Raw genomic sequence first — 25,269 nt, 5'->3', positions numbered from 1 at the left:
CCCACCCCTTTAGATATACCCACGAGTAAAGTTAAAGGAGAGGGGAGGTTTTAGAGGTGAGAGTGTAAATTTCTACGTTTATACTTTATGTGGTTTTGAGGGACTCTTGGAGAGAGCTTTGCAGGCAGCAGTCCATGAGCAGTCAGTGTAATACCACAGTAATGGGATCTTGGTTTTTATTTTTATTAAGACATTGAAGGTGTGGATAAAAAAGGGATTTTAGGAGGAGTTTTTACTTTAAGAAGTTGAAAGGGATGTAGTGGAGGAAGAGAGTGGTTTTTCTTGTTGAAAGCTGATCTCCGTGCCAATTTCTCTGGTCAGTTTTCCTCTCCAACTTTCCTGGTGGGAGAGGACTTGGAAGGATGCTCACGTGTAAAGTAAGACCAAGTCTCATGACATTTTGGCGTTAAAGGTGTTGGGGAAAGGTAGTCTGACGAATGGACTTCACTTCTCTGGTCTGCTGCCAGCAAAGTGTATTATGTTGGAAATGTGATAGATTTGCGATTTAAGGCTTCTGCGGTTCTGTTTCCCAGCTAATCACAACAGTAAGTATGGTCATTTGTAGAATAAAGTCCTATAAATGACTCCCTTCTTAAAATTGATTTCAAGAGACTTGTACCTTCTTTGCTTAACCTAGACTTGATGCTACGAATTTAAGGGGCTTGCTAAATTCCCGAAATGCAGAATGCCTGTAATCCCCTCTCCCCACCCACTTTGGAAAAAAAGAACACGTGAAAGAAATAATATATTTTAGCTTCACTGTGTTTAGCATTTTAATCCAAGCTGTCAGGAAACTGACAGCATTTACCAATGTGGTGTTTACAGAGTTGAAACCGGGTACCGAGGGGCCAGATTCCCCTAGGGGACTTTGTGCGGTTGAAATAGACAAATGTCAAATGATCAATTATAAAGTGAATGAAATACCAGATATTTGCCTATACAAGATAGCTACATGCACACGTGTTAGTACTGTGTGCATGCTGGTGCTATCTTTCTGTTAAGCAACAGCTTATGTTCTTGAAAAGTTGTGTACAAATACAGTGCTTTTTTTAAAAACAGAATCATCTTAAAATACTGTGGGGTATTTGGCATTTGAAGGTATATCTCAGTGGCCTCCTAAAAGGAGGACCCTTTTATCAAACAAATTTATTTATCAAACAAATAGCCCCTCTGAATAATTAATGTGTTTTGCAAATCTGGATTTTTATGAACCCTATGTAGAGTTGATTGGAATTGAGATGTACCTGGTGTAATAAGTGAGTGAATGTATGTATGAAATCCAAGTATCATTAGCCTTAACTGTGGCTGTAAGTAATCACAGTAAGGATTCTTATCTCCTCAGACAGAACTCAACTATTCAACTGATTGCCCCACTGTGGGCGCTCACGTATCAGTCTTAGATGGCAAGCTTTTATCTTAGCTCATGCTGAAGCCCTATCCAGGAAAGCAGTTGCCTCTTTCCAAAGTAAATGGGGAGATTGCAAAAAGCAGACAGAACTCCACATACAGCCTGACTTTTAACTTTGGATTACCTGAGATTCACTGAGGAAAAATGCAGGGGGATATATAGAGAGTGCCATTTGGGATGAGAGTGGTTTTTGGAAGGGGAGACTAGTGAGGCAGAGGAGGAGCAGGATTAATTATCCTTACAAAGAAAAAAATCAACTTTTGTTTTCTTTTATAGCATTTGGTAAAGAAAAAGACAAGAAGAAGCTGGATGATGACAACAGTAGCCCTATGGTCCCCCAGTCTGCTTTCTTGGGGCCCACCTTGTGGGACAAAACGCTTCCCTATGACGGAGATACTTTCCAGTTGGAATATATGGACTTGGAAGAATTCTTGTCAGAAAATGGCATCCCCCCCAGTCCCTCTCAGCATGACCACAGCCCCCACCCCCCTGGGCTGCAGCCGGCAACCTCAGCTGCCCCCTCTGTCATGGACCTCAGCAGCCGGGCCTCCACCTCAGTGCACCCCAGCGTCTCCTCTCAGAACTGCCTGCAGAGCCCCATCAGACCAGGTAAACCTCCTGGAAGGCTTCCCCCCCACAGGGTGGGGAGGGGGGTAGATGGAGGCTTCCTGGCTGTGCCCAGGAATTGGAGAACTAGGAGTCCACACGCTTCCCTCTGCAGGGGCCTGAGCTCGGAAAGACTCTTGGTACAGGGGAACACTGCCCTGGTTCTGGATTCAAGAGGAACTGGGTTCAGATCCTACCTCTGATATTTAATACCAGTGTGACATGGCTCAGGTTCAGGGCCTCTAGTTTTCTCACCTGTGAAACAAAGTAGTTGAACTTCATGATATAAGATGTCCTTTCTAGCTCTAAATCTCTGAAAACCTGCCAGTCCTCACAAATTTGTTTTTTTAATGACCAAATTGCCTAGATAATAAGTAGAAAGTAGTATCTCTCTCAGGGCCTAGGTTAATGTCTTATACATGGTAGGTGCTTAATAAATGTTTTTTGCTTGAATTTTCTTTCCTGAATTGTTCAGATGGGTTTACTACACTCCCTCACTTCTCCTGGTGTCTAGCCCTTTTCATAGCTCGGTAGATTTGGCATGAAGAAGTGGGGGAGGAGAGGAGAATAATTGGGGGTGAGAAGCAGTATCCTTCAGTCTTGGGCTCTTGGTGGTCTGAGAAGTTTAAGTATCAGAAAAAGAGATTTGACCCTTTTACTAGTCAATTTAGAACCAATCTTCTGAATTAGAAACCTACTCTTCTGATGCTTTTTAGCTGTTTTTTTAACCAGATGCCTCATCTTAGATTTTCATTAAAACCAGACCCCTCATTTAACCCCACTTTGTTTTTGAAAAATTGTCTATAAATATGTTTGGTTTAAAAGAAAAGTCATATTTTAAGGTGCATTGTGGGTGCTTATTATTTAAAGGAGGTTCTCCCCCCCAAAAAAAGATCTCTGGTAATTGCAGTTGTATCCTTGCCTGGAATTTCATGGGTCATAACTGGTACTTAAAATCCTTTCTGCACACAAAAGGCAGAAAGAAATAAATCTGTCTCTGCACCTACAAAGTTCTTGCTCAGTGCAAAATGGGGAAAAATAAGGACACTTTCATTCTTGGGTAACTGGGAAGAAAGATGGAACCAGAGAAGCCATTAGGGTCTGGAGTCTAGAGGAAAGGATGGAGGGAATGTGCCAATGAAGGGCTGTATGAGAGACCTTTATTATAATCTCTGTCCTGTGTAGCAATTTCTGGGACACAAGGAGAGAGTAATGAAAATAGAAGGAAACGATGTGAATAAGAAAACTGCTCTCTTAAAATGGAGTGGGGGGGTGGTGGTGTCTTTTCAACTCCTCCCTCTCCAAGTTTGAATTCTGACTCTGAGCCACTTACCTTCTCTCCAGCAGAGCCTTGGGAAAACCCTCCCTTCTTGGGACATGAGCTCAGGCTGTAGAGAATGAACCATGCTATTGTCAGAGGTATCTGCTTGTGAGAACAACGGCCAGAGAAATCAATAGCTGTGTAAAATTGGAAAAGCAGAAGCCAGAGATCCAGAGGAAAAGCAAATGTCTGAGCAGAACTAGAGACCAGCAGTGCAATTGGTCCCAGTATTGTATCTCATGTATCTCCTCTTATCTCCCCAAATACCTTCTTTTCAGCAGGCTTTGCACCTGTCTTACTGGGATTAGGGCATGTCTTGTTTCGAATTTATTAGGTAGGGCAAGTAACTCTTCCCAGAATTAAATATCAGGATGCATTCAGACGGATAACTACTTCATTTGGGTATTTCAGTCCCAGCAATGCATGAATAGGCACTATGCCCCTTTGCCTTTTTATCTAGTTGACTTAAAATCTCTCAGTCAGTTAGTACTTGTTGAACAGCTCCTGTGTTCAGGTGTGTAGCTCGTATGAGGGATTGTCTTTCTTTTGCCTAAAGTGCATCCTAACATTTGACAGCTGTAAGACTGGACCCTGCCTCCTCTTGCCCATTCTTATTGAGAATCAAGAGACAGTGATTTTTTTTTCCCTTTCCCCAGAAGTATGGAAAAGAAATAGACATCTTTAGTGACTGCCTGGTAGAGTTCATTTGTTTCTCATGGGACGGGTTCTTTTAGTGACCTTGGGTCACTGGTGGTTTTGTCACTGCTCTTCCTCTACTGCTGTCCCAGAGTTCCACCCATAGTATTAGAAACCTTGAATATGAAAGTGTATCACTTCATTCGTGTTGATTAAAAAAAACCAACCAAACAGGCTTTGACAGCTTTTTCTCTTGAGGTAAACTATACTTGAAACTCATTTTCTTCTCAATAATGAAATCCTGACAATAAATTTTAGTTAAAAAAAAAAAAGACTTTACAAATAGCTATTCTCTTCAGGTACATCAATTTCAGCTAGAATAATAGCTCCCTCCCTAGGCAGTGCTGCTAATTTTAAAGAATGTAGCATATTCTATTAATATTCTTAAAATGACCAGAGAAATGGAGGAGAGGCCCTGGCACATTGTGCAGATTCCATATCTTGGTGGACATGATTGAGAATTGGACAAGATGGGCAGGCATGAGTGGTTTGCCATATACATCATTGGAAGGAGAAATCTACTTCATTGAAATCACGGGGCCATTAATTATTGGAGTTCAAAATAACTGGGGAGGCTAGTCAGTAAATAAACATCTCTTAAGGACCTGCCACATGCCAAGCTCTGTGCTAAGTGCTGGAGATACAGAGAAAGATAAAAAGACAGTCCCTACTGTCAGAAAGCCCACAGTCTAATGAGGGAGACATCATGAGAACAATTATGTCCAAACAAACTGTCTACAGGATAAATTGAAATGTATAACAGCAGGAAGGCATTAGAAGTGAGGGATATTGGGAAAAGCTTCCTGTAGAAGGTGGGATTTTCACCTGAACTTGATGAAAGCCAGGAGGTGGGGATGAGGAGGAAGAACATTTCAGGCATGGGAAACAGCCAGTGAAGGTTGAGTTTGGGCTTGCAAATCAACAACCAACCACATTCTAATACCTGTTACTTGGGTTGGCATTTTTGGCATGATTTAGGAGATAGAGCCCTAGCAGCAAAGCCAGGAAGATGTGAGTTAAGTCCTGTCTCTGAAATGTACTGGCTTTGTGACCCCAGGCAAGTCACAGCCTCCTGGCTTTCTAGACAATTCTTTAAGACCATAAGTTGCAGAGAAGGTGCCAACCTGCATTGGTAGAGGGCATTTCCTCCCGTGAAATGTCTTTCCACCTTGTGGTGTTCTGGAACCAGCTTGTAAATTTTCAGCATGAGCATTTATGCCTTGGAAATCATCACACACTACAAATTAGGGCTTGGTTGATTGTCTAGACTTAAAAAAGTGTTGGAGAAAATGTTCAATTCCCCCCCCCCCACCCCCCCAGAGAGCCGGTTGTAAAACACCACAGGCCAGTCCCTATATATTGTGTAGCTTTCGGGAATCCCAGGAGTCATTAGGTTGTTGAGAAGGTATGTGATGCTAATAAAAATGTACTTATCCTCTATTAGCATGTTGGTAAAACTAAGATGTCAGACTGATCTGGAGATAATTAGAGTGCAGTTTTACTAAACATTTGTATTCTGCTATTTGCTCAGCATGTATCCTTTAAGCCATGCCTAATAGTACCATGTCACCAGTGGTGCCTGGTTGGAGAAAGGAAATGAAGCTGTAAGCTGACAACTTTTATATATGTCTTTTTCAATACCAATCCTTTTTGGAATAGCAAAACAAGCTTCCCGGTGAGGACCATCTCAACGCCATTTGACCCTGATTCCCCATCCTGCCTATCCGTAGCAGACCAAGTGGAATTCATCTTCTCAAGCAGACTGATGAAATGAAAAGTATATAACTGATTTCTCTGATTTTGGGGGGGGGGGGGATTTTGTTCTTCCATTGGAGTTTGTACTGTTTATTTTTGGGGCCAACAAGCAGAATAATTTTTTTTTAATTTTAAAAGAATATTTTATTTTCCAATTACATGTAAAGACTTTTAATGTTTATTTAAAAAAAATTTGAGTCTCCCCCCAAAAAATTTTCTCCTCCCCCCCATTAAGAAGGCAAGCAGTTTGACATAGGTTATACATGACAAGCCAGATAATTTGAGGGTTTGACAAAATGATGAATGAAAAGATGCCTCCATATGCTGAAAGTCACCTTCCCCTCTGGTTCCCAAGGATCTCCCCCTCCCAGAGGTTCCCAAGAGAGTCAACACTGCACTGCTTTTTGCTGTTTCGCTACCAGAGGCAGAGCACAAGGCCCAGGCTCCCTGTGTTTTCTGTGGAGACAAGGGGATGGGGAGGTGGGGCTGCGGGGCTGTGTTGGGAGAAATGGGATTCTGTGCCTGCTTGCACTGAGGAGGGCCATGAAAAGTGGTTGGTTTAGGACAGCGGCTCCATGGAAGAGAAGTATCCACAGCATACAAAGGCAGGATTATGTCTGTCACAGACTAGCCAAGCCAGTTCCTAAATCGGTTCCTTGTGGTGTGGTGTGTTTTTGTTTTGTTTTGTCTTTGAGTGGCTGGGATTATCCTGCCTACCCTGGTAGAAAAGTGAGGGGACATGATGTTTGCCTTTCAACTGTGTCTTCCCCAGGCTTGAGTTCCAGGGAATGAACAAGGTTTCATTGTCAAATCAGAACCTTGTGGCAGCAAGACTTTATGGGGTCACACATAGCCCTGGAGCTGGGACCACCTCAGAGGCCATGGAGTTCAGCCTCTTCATTTTGCAAAAGTAACTGAGACCCAAGGAGATGAAACAGCTTTGTCTGGGTCACATATATAGCAAGTGGAGGACAGATTTCCCATGGAGGAGGGGATTAGATTTGGATCTGTTTGGCTCCAGAGGCTAAAAGGAGCAAAAGATGTAGGTTACAAAGAAGCGGCTTTAGGCTTATTGTTAAGAAAAAACAACTTCTCAAGGCTTTGGCTGCTGAAAAGTGAAATGGGTGACTTTGGCAGGGGGTGGCTTTCTCCTCCTTGGAGGTCTTTCAGTAGCAGTGGGATGACCATCTCTGGGACATTTGTAGTGGGGATTCCTTTCATGTATGAACTGTGCTGGCAAACCACTGGAGTCCTTTCCAGTTTTCAAATTCTGTGATTCTGAGGAGGAACTAGAACCCAGGTTTTTGTTTTTTGGTTTCTTTTGTTGTTCGTTTGTTTGTTTTGAACCGTTTTTTAAAAATTCCAAGCCCAGGCTCCAGCTAAGCTTGTAATGATAAACTGAGTCAGAGACATCTGAGCTTCTCAAATGTGAATTGGTGGTTCCCCTCCTCTTCCATTCTTCATGCTTTCCAACATCCCTTTATATGTTATCTTCCCCTGTTAGAATATAAGCATCTTCAGGGCAGGGCCTTCCTTGCTTGCTTATATTTCCATCCCCAGTGTTTAGCATGTGTAGTAAGCAGTTAGTACATGTTCTTTTACTGACAGCTGAACTTTTTTTTTTTTGCTTTTTGGAGGGGGGAAGGCAGGGCAATTGGGGTTAAGTGACTTGCCCAAGGTCACACAGCTAGTGTGTCAAGTGTCTGAGGCCGGATTTGAACTCAGGTCTTCCTGACTCCGGGGCTGGTGTTCTATCCACTGCGCCACAGCCTCTCCAGCAGCTGAACTTTTTACATGTGGATTTTCAGGCACCCTCTGCTCCCTTTCCAGCACCCCTTTACATGTTATCTTCGCCTGTTAGAATATAAACTCCTTGAGGGCAAGGGCTATCTTATTTCCTTATATTTGTGTCCACAGAACTTAGCACCATGCTTGGCATATAGTAAATGCTTTAAAAAATGCCTTATCTGATCAGAATCCTGAGGAGCACAGAAAGTAGGTGGAGAATAGAAAAGCAAAGATTTGGATGTCATAGAAGCTTGTTGTACTTTTAGTAAGGGATAGAAATGTTGTTGATCTTCTTTGGCCAAAGTTTGGGCCCCTGGTGGTGCAATCTAAGGTGTCCAGTAGTAGCTTGGGTGGGTTTCATGGCCATCGTGTGAGGCCCTTGCAGCCTCACTGGACTGGCTTGTTTTTCACCACCCAGCTGTGAGCTGCAGCCCAAACCTCTTCCTTCCTTCAAGGGCCGGCAGTTGGTAGGTTTCCCCAGGCCCCATAATGAGCCATTTACAAGCAGGCAGCTGTGCTGATGGCTAACTGCAGTGTAGTGTAGGGCACATTTCCCCTCCAGTATTTGGGAAAGTGTGTCTAATCCAACAGGATCAGGGAGCTTTCAAAGGGGATCAGGCTGGCTTTGTTTCAGTTGAACTGTTGGGGTCCCAGGTGAGCCTCCTTCACTCTGCATGCTGAATGATTCGGGTTTCCCCAGTCCCTTGTACAGGCCCTGTGCCCTGCTGTTCCTCCGCACTATCCCAATTTTAGTTCAGTAAGTATTTGTTAGTTGTGTTAACCTCACCGAGCCTTAATTTTCCCATCTGGAAAGTCAGAGTAATAATACCTGTCATCCCATCCTCCCTGAGCTGTTAGACTGAAGTGATGTCACATATATAAAGTACTTTGCAAACTAAAGCACTGTTTAATTGTTCATTAACTGTCAGTCAACAAGTGTGTGTTCAGAGTACCTACTATGGGGCAGTTAGGTGTCGAAGTGAATAGAGCACCGGCCCTGGAGTCAGGAGGACCTGAGTTCAAATCCAGCCTCAGACACTTAACACAAAAACTAGCCTTGTGACCTTGGGCAAGTCACTTAACCCCAATTACCCTACCTTCCCCCCACCAAAAAGCAAAAAAGAGTACCTATTAGACACAAGGTACAGTTCTAGACCCAAGGGATCTTAAAAGTAAGATATTCCCTGACCCCAGGGAACTTCTGTCCTGCTAGGACAGACACAACATGGTCACAGATAAGTAACTACAAGATATAGACAAAATAAATACTTAGATTTTTTTGAGGGGGGGGGTGGGGATAAGAATCAGGCAGGTCTTGAAGTACATGTTGCTTGAGTTGCCTCTGGAATGGATGGACCTCTTTGGGGTTCCAAGAAAATGAGGTAAGAAGGCAGAGTATTCCAGGCAGGAGAGGCAGCCTGGACAAAGGGCAGAAGGCAAGGGATGGACTGTCATATGTAGAGGTGGGCAGCAGGCCAATTTGGCCGGAGTGTAGAATTCAATTAACATTTATTAAGTACCTACCGGGTACCAGGTCCTGTGCTAAGGGCTGGGAATGCAAATGTGTGAGGGGAAGTAATGTATACATCATTCTGGAAAGATCAGCAGGAGCCAAGTTGTAAAGGACTTCATATTTCAAAGCGAGAAAGTAGGAAATCACAGACACTTCTCAGGAGGGCAGGGGAGGGACACGGGCATTAGGAATAAAAGTTGGACAGCTGTGTGGAGCATGCATTGGATAGGGAAGAGCCTGGATGCAGGGAAACCAGTCAGGAGGCTGTTGTTATGATCCAGGTAAAAGGTGACCAGGGCCTGGACCAGGGTGATTAGGTGGTGATTATTTATAAAACGCCTTCTGTGTGTAAGAAACAGTGCTTGGCATTATGAGACAGACATGAGAATGAAGTAGCCCCTGCACTCACCAGACTCTATTTTGAAACACGATTGCTAGGGATCCCACAGACAAATGCTTATTCAGTGTCTGAATCAGGGAAAGGAGTAGCATGGTCATCTTCATCTCCCCCACCCCCCCCACTGAAGTTGGCAAACAGGACTTCCTCTTCCTGTTCCACCTCCCAGGATGGCAGCTGCCCCTGCCTGACCTGCCCTTCCTCTGCCCTCTTTGGGCAGTGTCTGGCCACCTCCCTATTGCCCATCCACTCCTGCTTCTTGCCAGCATGAGCCCTGCCAGCTCCCTCACCCTCCCTGCACACCCACGCTCACGTGAGCCCTGGCAGCGGAGGCTGCCTGAAGGTCCATGTGCCATCGGCACGTGGCCATGCCCTCTGGAGTCTGAAACACTCTGGGTGATGGTTTGTTCCACCTTCCCTCCTCTCTTTTCTCTCTCTCTGTCTCTGTCTCTTTCTGTCTCTCTCTCTTTTTCTCTCCCTCCCTCTCTCCCTCCCCCCCATCTCTCCTCTCCCTTTCTCTCCCTCTCTTCCTCCCTTTTCTTCCTCCCTCTCTCCTGATTGGGATGATTCTTCCCCTGAGAACAGTTTCAGACTGATAGAGGAAAAACAAGCCAGGGAAACTTTTCTCCCCTCCAAAGCCCATGTTCTTTCCTCTCTCCTCTCTTGCAGATAGGAGCCTGAATGGATTAATGCTGTTAAGATGTCCGAGTCTTTTTTTTTTAAGTCATTCCATTCCAAAAGCCATGACAAGTGTTTTCTTTGCAGCCTTACATATGTCAGATGAGAAAAATATGAAGAGGTAGGCCGATTGAAAGACAAAACAGGCAGCCAAGGTGGGGAGAGAGGGAGAGGGAAAGCTTAGGCATCTGATATTAGAAGCTTAATGCAGGAAGGCCAACAGTTCTAAATTAGGGTTCTTGGCTACCTTTTCTCTGAACTTTGACTAATTGCTTTGGTCACAGTTTAGTTCAATGTAAATTAGGGATAATAACACAGGCACTTTCCCCCTAATGAAGACATTTTGAAGAAGACACTTTGAAAATCCTTTATAAACCTGGGATTATTATTACTTTGTGATCATTTTTAATGTCCTCCGTGAAAAATGATGGGGAGAATGAGGATAGTTGGGCAATTGGTGGTACTTTATACAGTGCCTTAAGGTTCAAAAAGTGCTTTTCAGATGTTTTCTCATTTGATCCTAAAAATAGCCCTGGAAGGGAGGATCTGTTATCATCCCCTTTTTACAGATGGGGAATTTGAGGCTGGAGAAGATAAGTGACCAGCACAGGGTCACACAGAGTACACTGTGTTTAAGGCAGGATTTGAGTTTAGGTTATTATGACTCAAGTCCAGTGCTCTGTCCACTGCTCTACCTAGCTATCCTTGGAAAGACTGGAGAATCCTAGGATTGTAGAATTTATAGCTTTGGAAGGACTGCACAGATTGTCTTTTGCAGCTCTACTGAGGAATATTGTCACCTGAGAGAGAAATAGTTGGTCTTAGGGTAGAGAGGATGGTCTGACCTCATGGTGTAGCTGTGCCCCTGGGCACGGGGCAGGGGTGGAACAGGGGAGGTTGGGGGGAAGAAGGTGAGTCTGAGGGCCTCACAGTGGTCAATAGTAAAAATGCCACTTCATCCCTTAATAAGGAACTCCACCCCTCTATAGGACAAAACTCCACTTGTCCAGTGGTAGCTATGGATTTGTCTCTTACAACCATTTCATTTTAAAGTTGGGGAGAACTGAGGCCCAGAGACAGAAGTAGTTTACCAGTGTATGTGATACAGAGGGTAGAGTGCTGGGCCTGGAGTAGGGAGACCTGAGCTCAAATACAGCATCAGATACTTAGTAGTTGTGTGACCCTGGGCAAGTCCCTCTACCTCTGTTTTTTAAACTGTAAAATGGGGATCATAATAGCATATTGTGAAGACAGTATCTTGTTTCTTCTTCACAAAGTACCTACCTCCCAGGTTGTTATGAAGATCAAACAAGATGGTATTTGTAAAGCACTTAGTGAAGGACCTGGTGTATACTTAATACTTAATAAGTCCGTCCTTCTTTCCTTCCCACCTTCCCACAGTTATCAACAGAGCAAGGATTTGAACCCAGGTTTTCTACTTCCAGTCAGTGCTCTTTCAACGATGGCACTGGTTTCTCTGAAAGGGAAGGAAGTACAGTATAGAGTTGGTGTTTATTTCTATAATGGGGAAATTTCACTGAAACTTTTCTTCTGATTATCATTTCCCCCTTTGTTACATAGGGCATTTCCAGAGGGCCCAGACATTATTAGCCTATTAACCCAGCTTTTGCTTCCTAACTTGGCTCAGTGTTTCCCTTGAGAACGTGGGACCTCTTGGCCCACAGTGTACCAGGCCTGTCAAAATCACTTGTGTTGGAAGACTTCTTTAAATTTTATTTACCCTGGGGAGCCCTGCTTTCAGCCTTAATGTTCTGAAGTTGTTTTTAGTTGAATCCCAAACAACAAAATAAGTCCTTTGGGGAGATAGTATCTCTTCTGAGCTAGGATTCATTCCCACAGCCTCAGGGACAGCAGGGGTATAGGTGTATCCATTGAATCTTTTTATTTTAATTCTGACCCATATTTTGGCCCATAGTACTATGGTCCTGACTCTTCAGAAGCCCCCAAATCCTGGTGTACTCCCTGGTTAGGTAATGCTAATGGCTCTCCTCAATCTGCTTTGCCACAAAAGTTTACAATAGGAGTTCTTAATCTCTTTTACATCATTGACCGTGATGAAGCCTATGGACCCTTAATATGTTCGAATGTGTAAAATAAAATACCCAATATTACAAAGAAAACCAGTTACGTTGAACTAAAGATGTAATTTTTTTCCCATCCAAATTCATGGACCCCTTGGAGATCCTTGGAGATCCAAGGTTAAAACCCTTGGTTTACAGAAATATTAGATTCATTCAGAAGGAACTCATTTATGTTTTTTAAATTAAATTTTATTTTTTTCAATTGTCAAACATTTTTTCCCTCCCCTTTTACCCCCTTTCCACCTTCCCCAACACTGGGGAAAAAAAATAAAACCCTTGTATAAATATGCATAACAGCAAAAAAAAAATTATTCATATCCAAAAGTGTTTCCCATTCTGTATATTAGTCTGTCACCTCTCTGATAGGAGATGTGCATCATGCTTCATCATCGGTCTTATATTGATTTGAATTTTTAAATCTTTAGCAATTGTTTATTTTTGTAATATTGTTACTGTATAGTATAATTTTTTTTTCTCCTGGTTCCACTCACTTCCATCAGTTCATGCAAGTTTTCCCATATTTCTCTGAAAAACATCTGTTTCATCATTTCTTACAACACAACAGTCTTCCATTATGTTCTTATGCCATAATTTGTTCAACTGCTTTCCAGTTGGTGGATACTTTACTAGTTTCCACATCTTTGACACTTTAAAAAAACTATGTTTACCCATATAGTACCTTTCCTTCTTTCTTTAATGTTTTTGGGATCTAAGCCTAATAGTGGTACAGTTGGAATATGTGGTATAGTGCAAAGGATATGCACAGTTTAGTAACTTTTGGGGCATAATTGCAAATTGCTTTCCAGAATGGCTTTACTAATTTACAGCTTTAGCAGCAGTGCATTGATGTGGCTGTTTTTCCATGGTCCTACCCACCAATATTTGTCGTTTTTTTTGGTCAAGTTTTCCAGTCTGATGGGTAGGTGTGAGGTGGAATCTTGATTTAATTTGCATTATTATTTACATTAGAAATTCACATTATTTAATTGTTGATGATTGGAGCAATTTTTTATATCACTATTCTTTATAGCTTGGATTTCTTCCCATGCAAATTTCCTATTCATATCCTTTGACCATTTATCAGTTGGGTAATCTTTCTTATTCTTATACATTTGAATCATTTTATCGTATATCATGGAGATTAGACCTTTTGCAGAGAAACTTGTTGGAAAAAAAAAATTCCCCCCAATTAACTGTTTCCAGAAGAACTCTTTTATTGATTATTTGGTAATCAAAGTCTTTCATAACCTCAGACCCCTTCTATATTTCTAGTCTTCTTACACCATTTTCCTTGACACATACTCTAATTTAATGACACTACCCTCCTGGCTAACTCCATCCCTCTGTTCTGGGCATCTTCTCTGTCTCTTCCCCATGCCTTGGGCTCTTGCCTAGAGTCACAGAGCTCGTAAGTGTCTGAAGTCACATTTGAACTCAGGTCTTCCTGACTCCAAGCCCAACGCTCTATCCACTGTGACACCTACCTGCCCCGCTTGGTACATAGTAGGTGCTTTCTATTCATTGACTGATTAACACAAAGCTTCAGTCCTAATAAATAAAAAGTGTTGTTTCAGTGACTCATCAACTAGTAAAAAACAAAACAACACTATTGTATTTTCATAATTAGCTATTATTAATTATAAATAACAAGCTATTAATAATAATTATTCTACATAAAGGTAGTATGGCAACCATTGGAGTAAGACCTAGAAAATCAAAATGGAAAAGGTTGGAGAAGTGACTTCCCCATGAGTGACTCTACCCCCTTGTATCCAGGCAGGATTGTATGTAATCAATTCAGGATTATAACTGTCTTGTGTTGTCCTTTAAAACCCAGGAAAGTACAAAATGATTACTAACTTGCTGTAGGCAAAAATGCAGGTTAGATGTATCATCATCATCATCATTAAGTAGTTTCTGTATTCTGGATGATGAGGGATATAGAAAGAGGGCTAAGTAGATTGTGGTTATACCCACCTTCTCCTCAAGGAGCTTATAACCTTAGTTGGGAATATTTTAGCATAGGACTCTTTTGGTCTGGCACTAATAAACTTAATGTTTATTAAGCACTAAAGTGCTGGTGATATGAAAACAAAAATGAAACATCCTTATAGTCAAAGAGTTCACAGAGAAGTCAGATCCAGGGGCATTTGGCTGGGGGGGGGGGGGGGATGCCACCAGCCTGAGAGGATCACGGAAGGCTTCCTAAAAGCAATGACGTGCTGACTGAGAGGAGGGAGTGCATTCCAGGAATGGAGGACAGCCTGTGCAGAGACACAGATGCCAAATTCAGGGAACAGGTAATAGGCCAGTTTGGCAGGAATGCAGGATGCATAAAGGGCAATGATATAAAATTTGTCAGGGAAGTGCATCTTAGAGCCAGGTTCTGGAGGACTTTAAATGCTAGGCTTGAAGCATTTGTATTTTACTCTAGAAGAAGTCAGGAACTCCAGAATTTTTGAGCAGGGCAGTAAGACCTGTTCTTTAGGAACATTGTTTTGGCAACTGTATTGAAGGCCTATTGATGAGGGGAGGAAATGAAGTAGGGATGGGATACCCATTAGAGAGGTGATGAAGATCTAGAGTTAGGTAATGGTGGCCTTATAAAAATGCAAAGTAGGAAAATGAAGGCAGATGTAGGAGATGCTGTGGAGATATAATTGGCAGGAATGGGCAACCAATTAGATATTGGGGAGTGAGGGAAAGGAAAGAGTCAAAGATAAGCTCCATGTAGTGAATCTGAGTTACTAGGATTGTAATGCTTTCAAGAGAAAGAAGGAAATTTGGATTAGAAAAAGGGGTGGGACTAAAGATTAATTCAGTTCTGGGTGTGTTGAGTTTTATAGCCTCAGGGACAACGAGAGATGTCCAGCCGCCAGTTAGTGATGGGGGGGGGAGGGGAGCCAGAGGTCAAAAGAAAGATTAGGCTGAATGTATAGTTTGGGGATCCATCTGTGTAGAGATGATAATTGAACTCTTGGGAATAGGAGGATGAATAACAATGAATTGGTGTAGGAAGCAATTGCTTTGGGAGTTGGAAGAAGGGAGATTTCCAGGGGTTAGGGTAGTCTGGGAGAGCTTTTTATAGGAGTTTGGCCTTGAGCACCAAATGAAGGATAGGATAGAGTTAAATCAAGTCAAAAAGCATTTAATATGTACCTGGAGATGCAAAAAAGGCAAAAGATCCACACCTCTCCCCCCCCCAAATCCCCTACAACAGTCCTTTCATTTAACTCAGAAGTCTAATGGAAAATACAACTATATACATATAACAGATAAACAGGGCGATTTGGAGGTGATCAACAGAGAAGGGATTGTGAAAGATTTCTTACAGAAGGTCGGATTCTAGCTGAGATGTGAAGGGAGCTAGGGAAGTGAGATGGGAGGACAGCCAACCAGAGTGCTGCAGTTGGGAATATGGAGTGTCAAATCTGAACAATAGCAGAGAGGCCATTATCACTGGATCAGAGTGGAAGAATATGAAGGTGTATGACTGGAAAGGTAGTGAGGGACCAAGTGAAGAAGTATTTAAAAGCCAAAACAGGATTTTGTATTTGATCGTGGAATAGGGAGCCACTGGAGATTATTGAGAAGATAGAGATAACAGGAGAATGGGTAAAGGATCAGAAATCTAAAGACAGAGGTGGATACACTGAGGTGGTTGGAAGAGGGCCCTAGTAGGGGAGTGGTGGGAAATCAGGTTAAAGAGAAAAGGTAGGTGCTAGGTTGTGGAGGGCTTTAAATGTCTTGTTAAAGCAGGAATCTTAACCTGGTTCCATGGACAGATAGCAGGGAGTCCATGAATTTGGATGAAAAGACTATGATGTCTTTATTTTCACTGATCTCTAAAATTGATTATTTCCTTTAATTATTTAAAAAAGATTATTCTGAGCAGAGGTCCATAGGCTTTACCCAACTGCAGAAGGGGTTCATGACACAAAACTGTTAAAAACCCCAAGGCTAAAGCATTTGTATTTTATCTGAGCAAGAGGTCTGACTTGTGAGTATCTCTACCTGAGTTCAAGATTGGGCTTCAGAATTTTCAACTCTTTGACACTGTTGTCTTTGGCAATCAAGGACTTCCTGATTATTAGCATTTTAAAACAAATGTTCTCCTTGGACATCAAACAGCCTTACAAAACACAATGTTCTAATGATTTAAGTGTAAGCAATTAAAAAACACAAAGAATAGCTTTACCATAAGTGCCCAGCATTTGTAGTCGTCGAAGGAAACACTTTGGCAAAGAAAAGTTTGAGAAATTTCTTAATTTCAAATATTCTTTCCCTGTCTGTGGAATTTTTAAAGTCTAAATGCTTATGAGATTGGCCTCTTTCAGGAGAATTGAGGGACTTTTAACAAATGCATTTCATTAATAGTCATCACTTGGAAATTTGTAAAAAAAATTTATCTTATGAAAGCTTACTGGATCTTACCAATTGAGTTGATTTTATGTATCTTTTTGAAAGAGCTTTGTCCTCAGGGTTATACAACATTATTTATCATGTCAGATTATCAGCAGTAAGAATGAATGGATGCCCTAATAAAAATTCCTGGCTCAACCTCTGACCGGGTACCTGATTTCTCTCATGAGAGAGAAAAGGATCATACTCCAGCATCATGTACTGTGCTTCTGACCCTGAATTCTCTTTTCTGAAACCTTGTACTGATTTTGTGTGTGTACTGTGGCATCAAGCGAAGTTTACAGACTTCCATAGTTGTCATAACTTGAAGCCATTCACTTAAATACAAAGTAGAAACAATCATAATGCACTAATTTAACCTCCAGCCACATATTACAGGTGACTGAAGGGCTCTCTGGTAGAATTTAACCTTTCTGTGTCTACTGAGAAAAATCAGTCAATCACTGAGCATTTATAAAGTACCTACCAGGTTCTGTGCTAGGTGCTGGGGATGACAATGACTACATATAACCTGGGTGATTGAAAAGAGATAATAAACAATTCAGATGCTGATCCTATGAATTAGCCCTGGGAGAAGCCTTGTAGATTGTAGGTTGGCTCATAGATTTAGGGATGTAGGAGATCTGAATGGTCTTCTAGTCCAACCAACTCATTTTATAGGTGAGAAAACAGACCCAGAAGTGATGGGCCTGAAACCACACGGATAGTAAAATGGCAGTCAAGATTGGAAGCCATGTCCCCCCAGCTCCAAAGTCTAGGACTTTACATTGCTTCCTCTGAACCCTTTTGTAGATGAGGAAATCACAGCCTTAGCTACTTACCAGCTGTGTGACGCTGGGCCAATTACTTAACTGCTTTCTGTCTCAGTTTTCTTGTCTGAAAATGGGGTTAATAGTCCCAGGGTGCTTGTGGGGATAAACTAAAATGAGATAATATTTGTAAAATGCTTTCTATCACTAATTATTTTTATAGCACTTTAAGTTCGCAAAGTGTTTTATTTCATTATCATATTTTGTTCTCTCCACGTTTGTATGAAGCAAACCCTATAGGTATTATTGTCACCCCTACTTTCCAGATGAAGAAACTAATACTCTGAGAGATAGAAAGACATGTTTTAGGTCATGTAAGTTAGAAAGTGTCAGAGGTAGGATTTGAACCCATTATTCTCCTGAAGACTCCTAAATCCCAGAAGTCCTACATTCCATTCCTATACCACATTGCCTCCAAGGGAAGAGAAGTTGCCCAAAGTCTCATGGGTAGTAATTAATAGTCTGGATTGGAACCCAGGCCCTCTGACTTCAAAGCCTATGTTCTTTTCACAGCACTGGTTTAATAATGGGCAGAGAATTCTTTAGGAAAAAAAAAACACCTTTTTCTTTTAGCTGATCTCATTATGCCCTTGCTTCCCTACAGCTTTATTTCTAGTGTGAATGCAGTTCCCTGAAAAATCACATGAAGCATCTGGTACACATTCCTCAAAGTTTTGTTTGTTTGGTTTTTAAAAAAAAATTTTTTTTAAGTAGAATTTAAGAACTCTTGTCTATTGATGGAAACATTGGAACACTGGAACTTTGGGGTGTTCTAAGTCAGGCATTATCTGCTGTTAATTGCTACCCTTCCTCTCCCCATTTGCCTAGAAGAGTCTATTCCTAAAGAACTCTGTGTGTGTGTGTGTGTATGTATGTGTGTGCACGTGTGTGCCCGTGTGCTTGCATGCCACAATCAGATGCCTGGGAGAACTACATCAGTAAATTGTCTGTGACAGAATGTTCTCTTAGAAAGTGCAGTCGCATAAATGGATCGTCAGAAATAAATGGTTAGGCAATGATTTCTTTGAGTATGGGGAATGGCAGTGATCCTTTTCCTGATAAGCTCTGGGTAGCACAAGCTCCTCTGATCCCTTTACTGTTGGGCTTGGATAGGGGCAATGGGTCAGAGGTGGAATGAATGTCTCATCATTTCTCTGGTTTGTTTTTCTGAGTTTGATGTGAATGGTTAAATGGGACTGACCATCTATGGGCTGCTGGGTTGGTAGCAGGCTCCTCTCCCCTCTCCATCTTCTCTTCTCTCTTTCTTTATTGAGCTGAATTAAAAGAGAAAGCCTACAGTTTAATTTAGGAAGGATCTCAAAGCCTCTGGCATTGGGAAGTAGTGCCATAAACCAAATATGCATGCTAACATCTGTAATCAGCAGTCAGGTTGCCCAGGCCAGGGCTTTGGCCCCAAAGTGTGAAAGGTTCTACCTTACTCTCCTCCCCCCCCCCCCTCCTTTAAAAAAGGATAACACGGATTCAGCTTTACACAGAGGCTTTCAGCAAGAGGTTAGATCTTGAGGTTCTTAACCTGGGGTCTGTGACCTCGTTTTTTTTTTTTTTCAATAAGTGTATTACAATATAATTGGTTTCCCTGGGACTTTATTTTAGACACTTAAAAAAATTATTCTAAGAAAGATTAGGAACCCCCAAGTTCAGATGGCATCACTGTAGTAGGATGGGACCTCTCCCTCTTTGGGGACCTTTCAGTTGAGCAAGCATTTATTTAGGGGAAGGTTTGAGAAGGGAGAAAACATTTATATAATACCTACTACGTGCAGGCACTGTGCTAAGTGCTTTTTACAAGTATTACCTTATGTAATTCTCAGAATAACCCTTTGAGGTAGATGCTATTATTATTATCCTCATAGTTGAGGAAACAGGTGACAGAGGTTAAGTGACTTGCCATGGGTCAGCATACTAGCCCAGCATACTAGCTGTATAGGTCATACAGCCAGTTAGTATCTGAGGCTGGATTTGAACTTGGGTCTTTCTGAATCCAGACCCAGTGCTCTAGATGCTTCACCACTAACTGCCTCTAAATGCCAGCTGTATGCATGGGATTGTGCTAGATGCTGGGGATATAAGGACAAAATGAAAAACAATTTCTGCCCGCCCTTAGGAAGCTTCCCTTCTCCTAATTGTCCAGTTATTCTTGCTTTCCATTCTAGCACTGGAAGCCATCAGGGTGTTTAGAATCTGCTGGATTAGGTGTCTTCCTTGGGAGTCGGTACTTGACTACAGCACATGGTGCCCCACTGCAGTAACACTGTCAGAGAGGAGCCCACTTTTCCTGAGGTTACAAAAATGCCCTCTCCCCTTCCCTGACTTTATTTTGTAAACACCTAGAGTCACAAACTCACGTTAGCCCTTTCCAGATTGTCTTGCACCCTCCCAGTAGAACAGAGGTAGATCACAGGTCAGGTTAGAATATCTGACTTGTCTGTGTTTTCCAGTGTTGTTCTAGAGTAGGTGCTAGTTAAAATACCCCCAGAGTGGCCATTCTTTTGGTGGTGGTCAGCTGCATTTGGGTGCCAGGGACTGGCTGGTAAGGAAACAGCAATAGAAACTAAGAGTCCAAAAGCAACTTTGAGCCCATGTGGACTCTATTTTCTCCTTATGCTCAAAGAACAGCTAAACCTCATTAATTCAGAATATGTCGTAATTTGATCTTGGCTGGGCTCAAATTCACTTTTGAACTTGCACATTCTGTGTGGAAAAACGATATCAAATAAATTAATAGGATAAGCACATTTTCAGGGGACTTGTTTAAAACTCAATAGCACAAAATTGTTTTCATGGTCTACTCATGTTATGTGCAAATGGATGCTTCTAATTACAGGTTAATCCTATCTGTTTATTAAAGTAGCTTTAGTCATTGACAGCAATACAGCTGTATCTCTGTAATTCTGACTTTTTCATGATTGGTCAAAATAAGTCCCACTATGATGCCTCATCGTGGTATGAAGGTGACTTTGGATTCTCCAAAGCAGAGTTTGGAGCACCAAGTTGCCAGGTCCTCCAAGCCGGACAACCTTTGTGTATAGTCCCAGAGATAAACTCTGAATCTCTCATTTGAAGACCAGCATAGTTAAGTACAGAGAAGCTCATGATGAGACATGTGATTTTTTTTTTTCTGGACATGGCAACCCCCCACAAAGACAATGAACTAAGGCAAAGAAGACCTATGATCTCAATTGGTGGAGAAAGCAGTATCCTAGTTCCTAAAACACTGAATTTTTATGTTCTCAGAATGGGTCTGAGATACCAATACCACTAGATGTTTCTATTATTTCTAGGACTTGGTGAAATTCGTCTCAAAAAGATGGTTGCCTCGCCCTTCTCATTCCATTATCCCAACCCATATTATAAGGACATAATCAAGTCTGACATTTGAGAGGGTACCCCCAATTTATCACTGTCAGATTGTGAGCTGAGCAGTTGCTAGATAAATTGGACTTTATTGAGAGCTGCTGAGGTTGCTGAGTATATAGACTGATCCCAGCCTTGAAAGCAATAGAGGGATAAAGGGTGATGGACAGGCAGAGTAGATGAACAAATAGTCATTTGCAGTGTTTTTATAATCATCCCAATATGTATACATATGTAGAGGGCAAGCTTAGGACTGTTCATTGGATACTACCACTGAACAGGAACATTTTCAACTTGGAGTACTTTTTTGGGTAATGCTCTTGGGCTGCTTTAAGGAAAAAGTTCATTCTTTCCAAACCTGGAAAATCCCTTTATCCTTGTGACGCCCTTCCTTCTTTGATGGGGTTTCTCTTCTCTTATCTTTCTCTTTCTCTTCTCCATTTTGAGAAGGGTCCCAGGCCTGCCATCCTTCATCTTCTGGCTATGCTTCTGACTGTCTGAACTTTACTACCATGCCCCCTCATCAGTATCTTCCTCCCCTACCTTTTCAGATCCCTTTAATGTGGTGTCTTTCTCCGTTAGAATGTAAGCTTCTTGAAGACAGGGACTATCTTTTCTTGTTTCTTTTCTTGTATCTGTATCCCCAACACTTAATATAGTACCTGGCACAAAGTATTTAATAAATGCTTGTTGACTCATTAACTTTTTGAGTCATCTTTAACTGACTGTGGTCAGTTGTGGCCCTATCATCTGGTGAGGTGATGGTGGTAATAGGGGAGAATGAGGTTACTTTCACGTGTTCTAAATACCTCCTTCCTCCTGCCTTCCCTACTGTAAATCTCCTAAGTACAGCTCTTGTTAACAGCCTGCACAGTACAGAAAAGGGAGAGGGGGAAACTCTGAAAAGGAAAAAAATAATAGATCCTTCTGTTGAAACCGAGTTGAAACATAAGGAGATTGAAAAACAAGAGTAGGTTATTTGGAAAAAAAGGGGGGGGGGGGAGTTTGTTAAACAATGGGGGAAAACAAGAAGTTAAGTGATTTAAGAATCGGATTAACCTGATATGACTTTGTTTTTCAACCAGATTAGAAATGTGGAGTTTCTTGGCTTGAACCTCCATACAGTACATTGTGTGCTGTAAATATGGGTGTGTCAGAATAAAGCTTTTAGAGATACAGCCTTCTTAAGGGATCATGAAGTACATCAGTACTAGGCAGGTTTTTCCCCTTTTGCAAGGGGAAATTTAATACCTTGCTAAAGCTCCTTTGGCATGTTTCTCATGCCCAATCAAATCTCTGTTTGTGAACCCCTCGATAAAAGGGGAGACTAGAAGTCCCAACTGTAAATCCATTGAATCCACTAATGGAATCCTTTAAAAAAAAAAAAAGATGCAGGAAATCTAATATAAATACAATATCAGTGACTGAAATTTAGACTGTTCCTGCAAGCATAATTATATATCTTCTCCCCTTTGTGAAGAAGAAAGGTAGCCAAGTTTGGTGTTTTCTTCTTTTCTTCTTCAGTTCTTATTATTCTGATCAAAGGGCAGCTTTGAAAAACCTTGGACCAAAGTCTGACCAGAAAACATGGGGGTCAGTGGGAAGTTGTTTTCAAGGAAGACTGTATCATCATGTGCTCTGACAGAGAGATCCAGCGACATCATAAATGTGGAAACATCCTTTTCTCATCCTTCCGTTATCAAACTGCTTTAGGGATTCTTGAAAGTCCGTTTTGTCAGTACTTCCCAAAATACATTTGTGATTACAATACATTTGTGATTACATCTCTTCAATATCTTTTTAAAACATTTTTTTTTGCCAGACTTTAGGGCTTCTGCCTGTAGAGGCAACTTTAATACTGCTTCTAGTGGGAGTCAAGGGACTATACAGTACTAGCTTTGTGATGGGAGGATTGTTTGTATTGACAATGGACAACTCGTTGAACTCATATGGCACGACTTTCCCATCTGTAGATGGGAATAATTATATTTGCCTTACCTCATTTATGAGCCTGTTTATAAGAATAGAATTTAATAGTTAGTTGGAAAATACTTTGAAAAAAGTATCAGCATTATTTAATGTAACCTTATTACATTTTGATTAATGATCTCGGAAAAGAGCCAAAAAAAATTAAAATAACATGACATTGTTTTAAAGCTAGACAAATGATAACAGTAAAAAGAACATTGGCCCAGATACCAAGGGTTGGAAGACCTGGAATATGGTGGTGGAGTAGACCACCGGATTTTCTTTTGTCAGAAAGATCTCGGTTCAGATCTTATTTTTGTTACTGTGAGTGTGACCTTGGCCAGATAGTTTGTTCCCTCTGAGACTGTTTCCTCAGACCATAAAATGGGAACAAAATAACACTCACTTGCCATAACTCATAGGGCTATTGTGAGGATCAAATGAGATAAAGTATATAATTTTAAATTTAAAAACAAAGTATATAATTTTAAATTTAAAAAAATTAAAGTATATAAAAGTACTTGTTAATATTAAGGTGATATTTTAGTTATTGTTATGCCTGGACCTGTTAGGAACTATGTGACTATTGGGGAAATTGTCTTTTCACCTTAGTTATCACAACTTTCAAATGAGGTAGCTGGGTTAGAACTTCTTTCTAAGACGGGTCCCTTCCAGTGTCATTCTGCTACGTTCTTTTTTTCTCAAAAGGTACCAACTGATGGCAGACAGTCAAATTATTATGCAAATGAAATTAAAGTTATTGCTTAGGATAATGCCTGGAAGGGAATCTCTGGTTGACACCAGCCAGCAAAGGATCAACTTTAAATACTGAAGCTAGAGTTTAAATATTAAAGCTAGCTTCCTCATCAGGGTTAATGTTAATGCTGAATGAATGAGGGAACTATTAGGACTTTTAAAATAATGGTATCTGAAAGTTGATTGTAACTCAGAGTTACCCAGTTGGAATAACCACTATGAAGAAAGAATGTTGGACTTTTTAGATATGTATTATTAACCGTACCAAAACACACACACCAAAAACCAAAGGGAGAGGAAAAACTCAAGGCCAGTCACTGGTTCCTTTGATGGCAACTTTCCTGGAAGAGTGGCTGACAACTGTATCTTTGGCCGTACCTCTGGGTGGTTGGACACCCTTGCAGCAGGCCAAGTAGACCTTGACAGTGCCAGGCCACTGGGCAAAACATCAAGGTTTCAGTCCAGTGCTATTCCCCTGCACCCTGGAAAGAGTACAGGTTCCCCCGTTGAGGCCCCAAGGCACACATCCTTTTACCCTCTGAAGGAGCCCTTGTCCTGACTGGATTATTAAAGGGATGGAATAAAGGAAGTCTCTACTTTTCTCTTCTCAATCGCAGGGGCAGGATTTGAAAGGTGTAACGAGGCTGTGGTTCAGTAACTGTTGGAGTTTTCTTTAATGCATGAGTCAGGCACAGATGTGAGCCTTCCTGCTCCAACAGAGCCATCCAAAAACCCAGACAAACCCTCCAGAAGAGCATATGGTCTCCATTAGCTCGGATCCAATAGTCAGTGCAGAAGATTCACTGGGAAGTTTGGCCCAGAAAAGGGCTTTGGTGTTGGGCCTCCAGGAACCCATATGTTATGTGATTCTTTTAATAAATAGTATTGCTGATTTGTTTTAAAAATGGCATTAGAAACATGCCAAATCTAATGTAATATCTGCACCCAACTAAATCTCAATTAACCAGGTTAACAGAAGGGAATGGTAGAACAGAGAAATAAAAAATCATTTGGTTTTGGTTCATGAACTTAATTCCATAAACATTTTTTAAGCACCTATTGTGTAGATAGTGAAATACTGTGCAGATAAGCAAAAAGTCTTTTGTTTTTGGTTTATAAGTTCAGTTCCATAAATATTTGTTAAATGCCTACTGTGTGCAAGGTACCATGCTGATAAAAGTTTCTTTCTGATTTGTGAATTTAATTCCATTCCCTAAACATTTATTAAGCACCTACTGTGTATAAAGCAGTCAGGATAAAAGTGAAATGAAACAGCCCTGCCTCTCAAGGAGATTACATTCTACTAGGCTTTTTACAGGAGTGCACAAGTAAGGGAAAACAAAGTCATGAGGTAGAGAAGGGGAATAATTTGGGGCCCCAGAAATGGCAAGATTTGGCAAGTGATTGGATATGGGAGTTGAGGAAAAGGGGAAAAGCCATGGTTGACTCCAGATTTTTGAATCCAGGTGACAGGAGGAATGGCAGTGCCATGAATAGAAATGAGGAAGTTTGGCAGGAGGATAGATTTTTAGGGAAAAGACAATGAGTTCTCTTCTTTCTGGGTTTGAGATGCCTGTGGGACATCCAGATGGAAGTGTCAAGTAAGCAGATGGAGGTACAGGACATTGAGGAGGGAGATTAGGGATGGCTATGGAGACTTGGGAGTCCTCTATAT

The 25,269-nt window shown here is 41.5% G+C and overlaps 1 protein-coding gene across 3 annotated transcripts in view; it reads left to right on the top strand.

Annotated features, from left to right (window-relative positions):
- HLF (HLF transcription factor, PAR bZIP family member) overlaps positions 1-25,269 on the top strand; it is an 82,212-nt gene that overhangs the window by 946 nt on the left and 55,997 nt on the right. For 2 of the 3 annotated variants that reach the window (XM_069067466.1, XM_069067467.1), the window contains exon 2: positions 1,685-2,017. In XM_069067466.1, the coding sequence (XP_068923567.1) occupies positions 1,685-2,017 (333 nt within the window). Of the gene's footprint in view, positions 1-36; positions 546-1,684; positions 2,018-25,269 lie in introns of those variants that run through there. The other variant, XM_069067468.1, reaches the window with a different exon arrangement.

The sequence above is a fragment of the Petaurus breviceps genome, unplaced genomic scaffold, assembly GCF_028583685.1.
Source record: "Petaurus breviceps papuanus isolate PSGF00001 unplaced genomic scaffold, PetGlider_PUasm1.0 90750, whole genome shotgun sequence".
NCBI lineage: Eukaryota > Metazoa > Chordata > Mammalia > Diprotodontia > Petauridae > Petaurus > Petaurus breviceps.
Note: the sequence above shows the minus strand (reverse complement) of the source record. Positions and strands in the feature narration are given on the sequence as shown.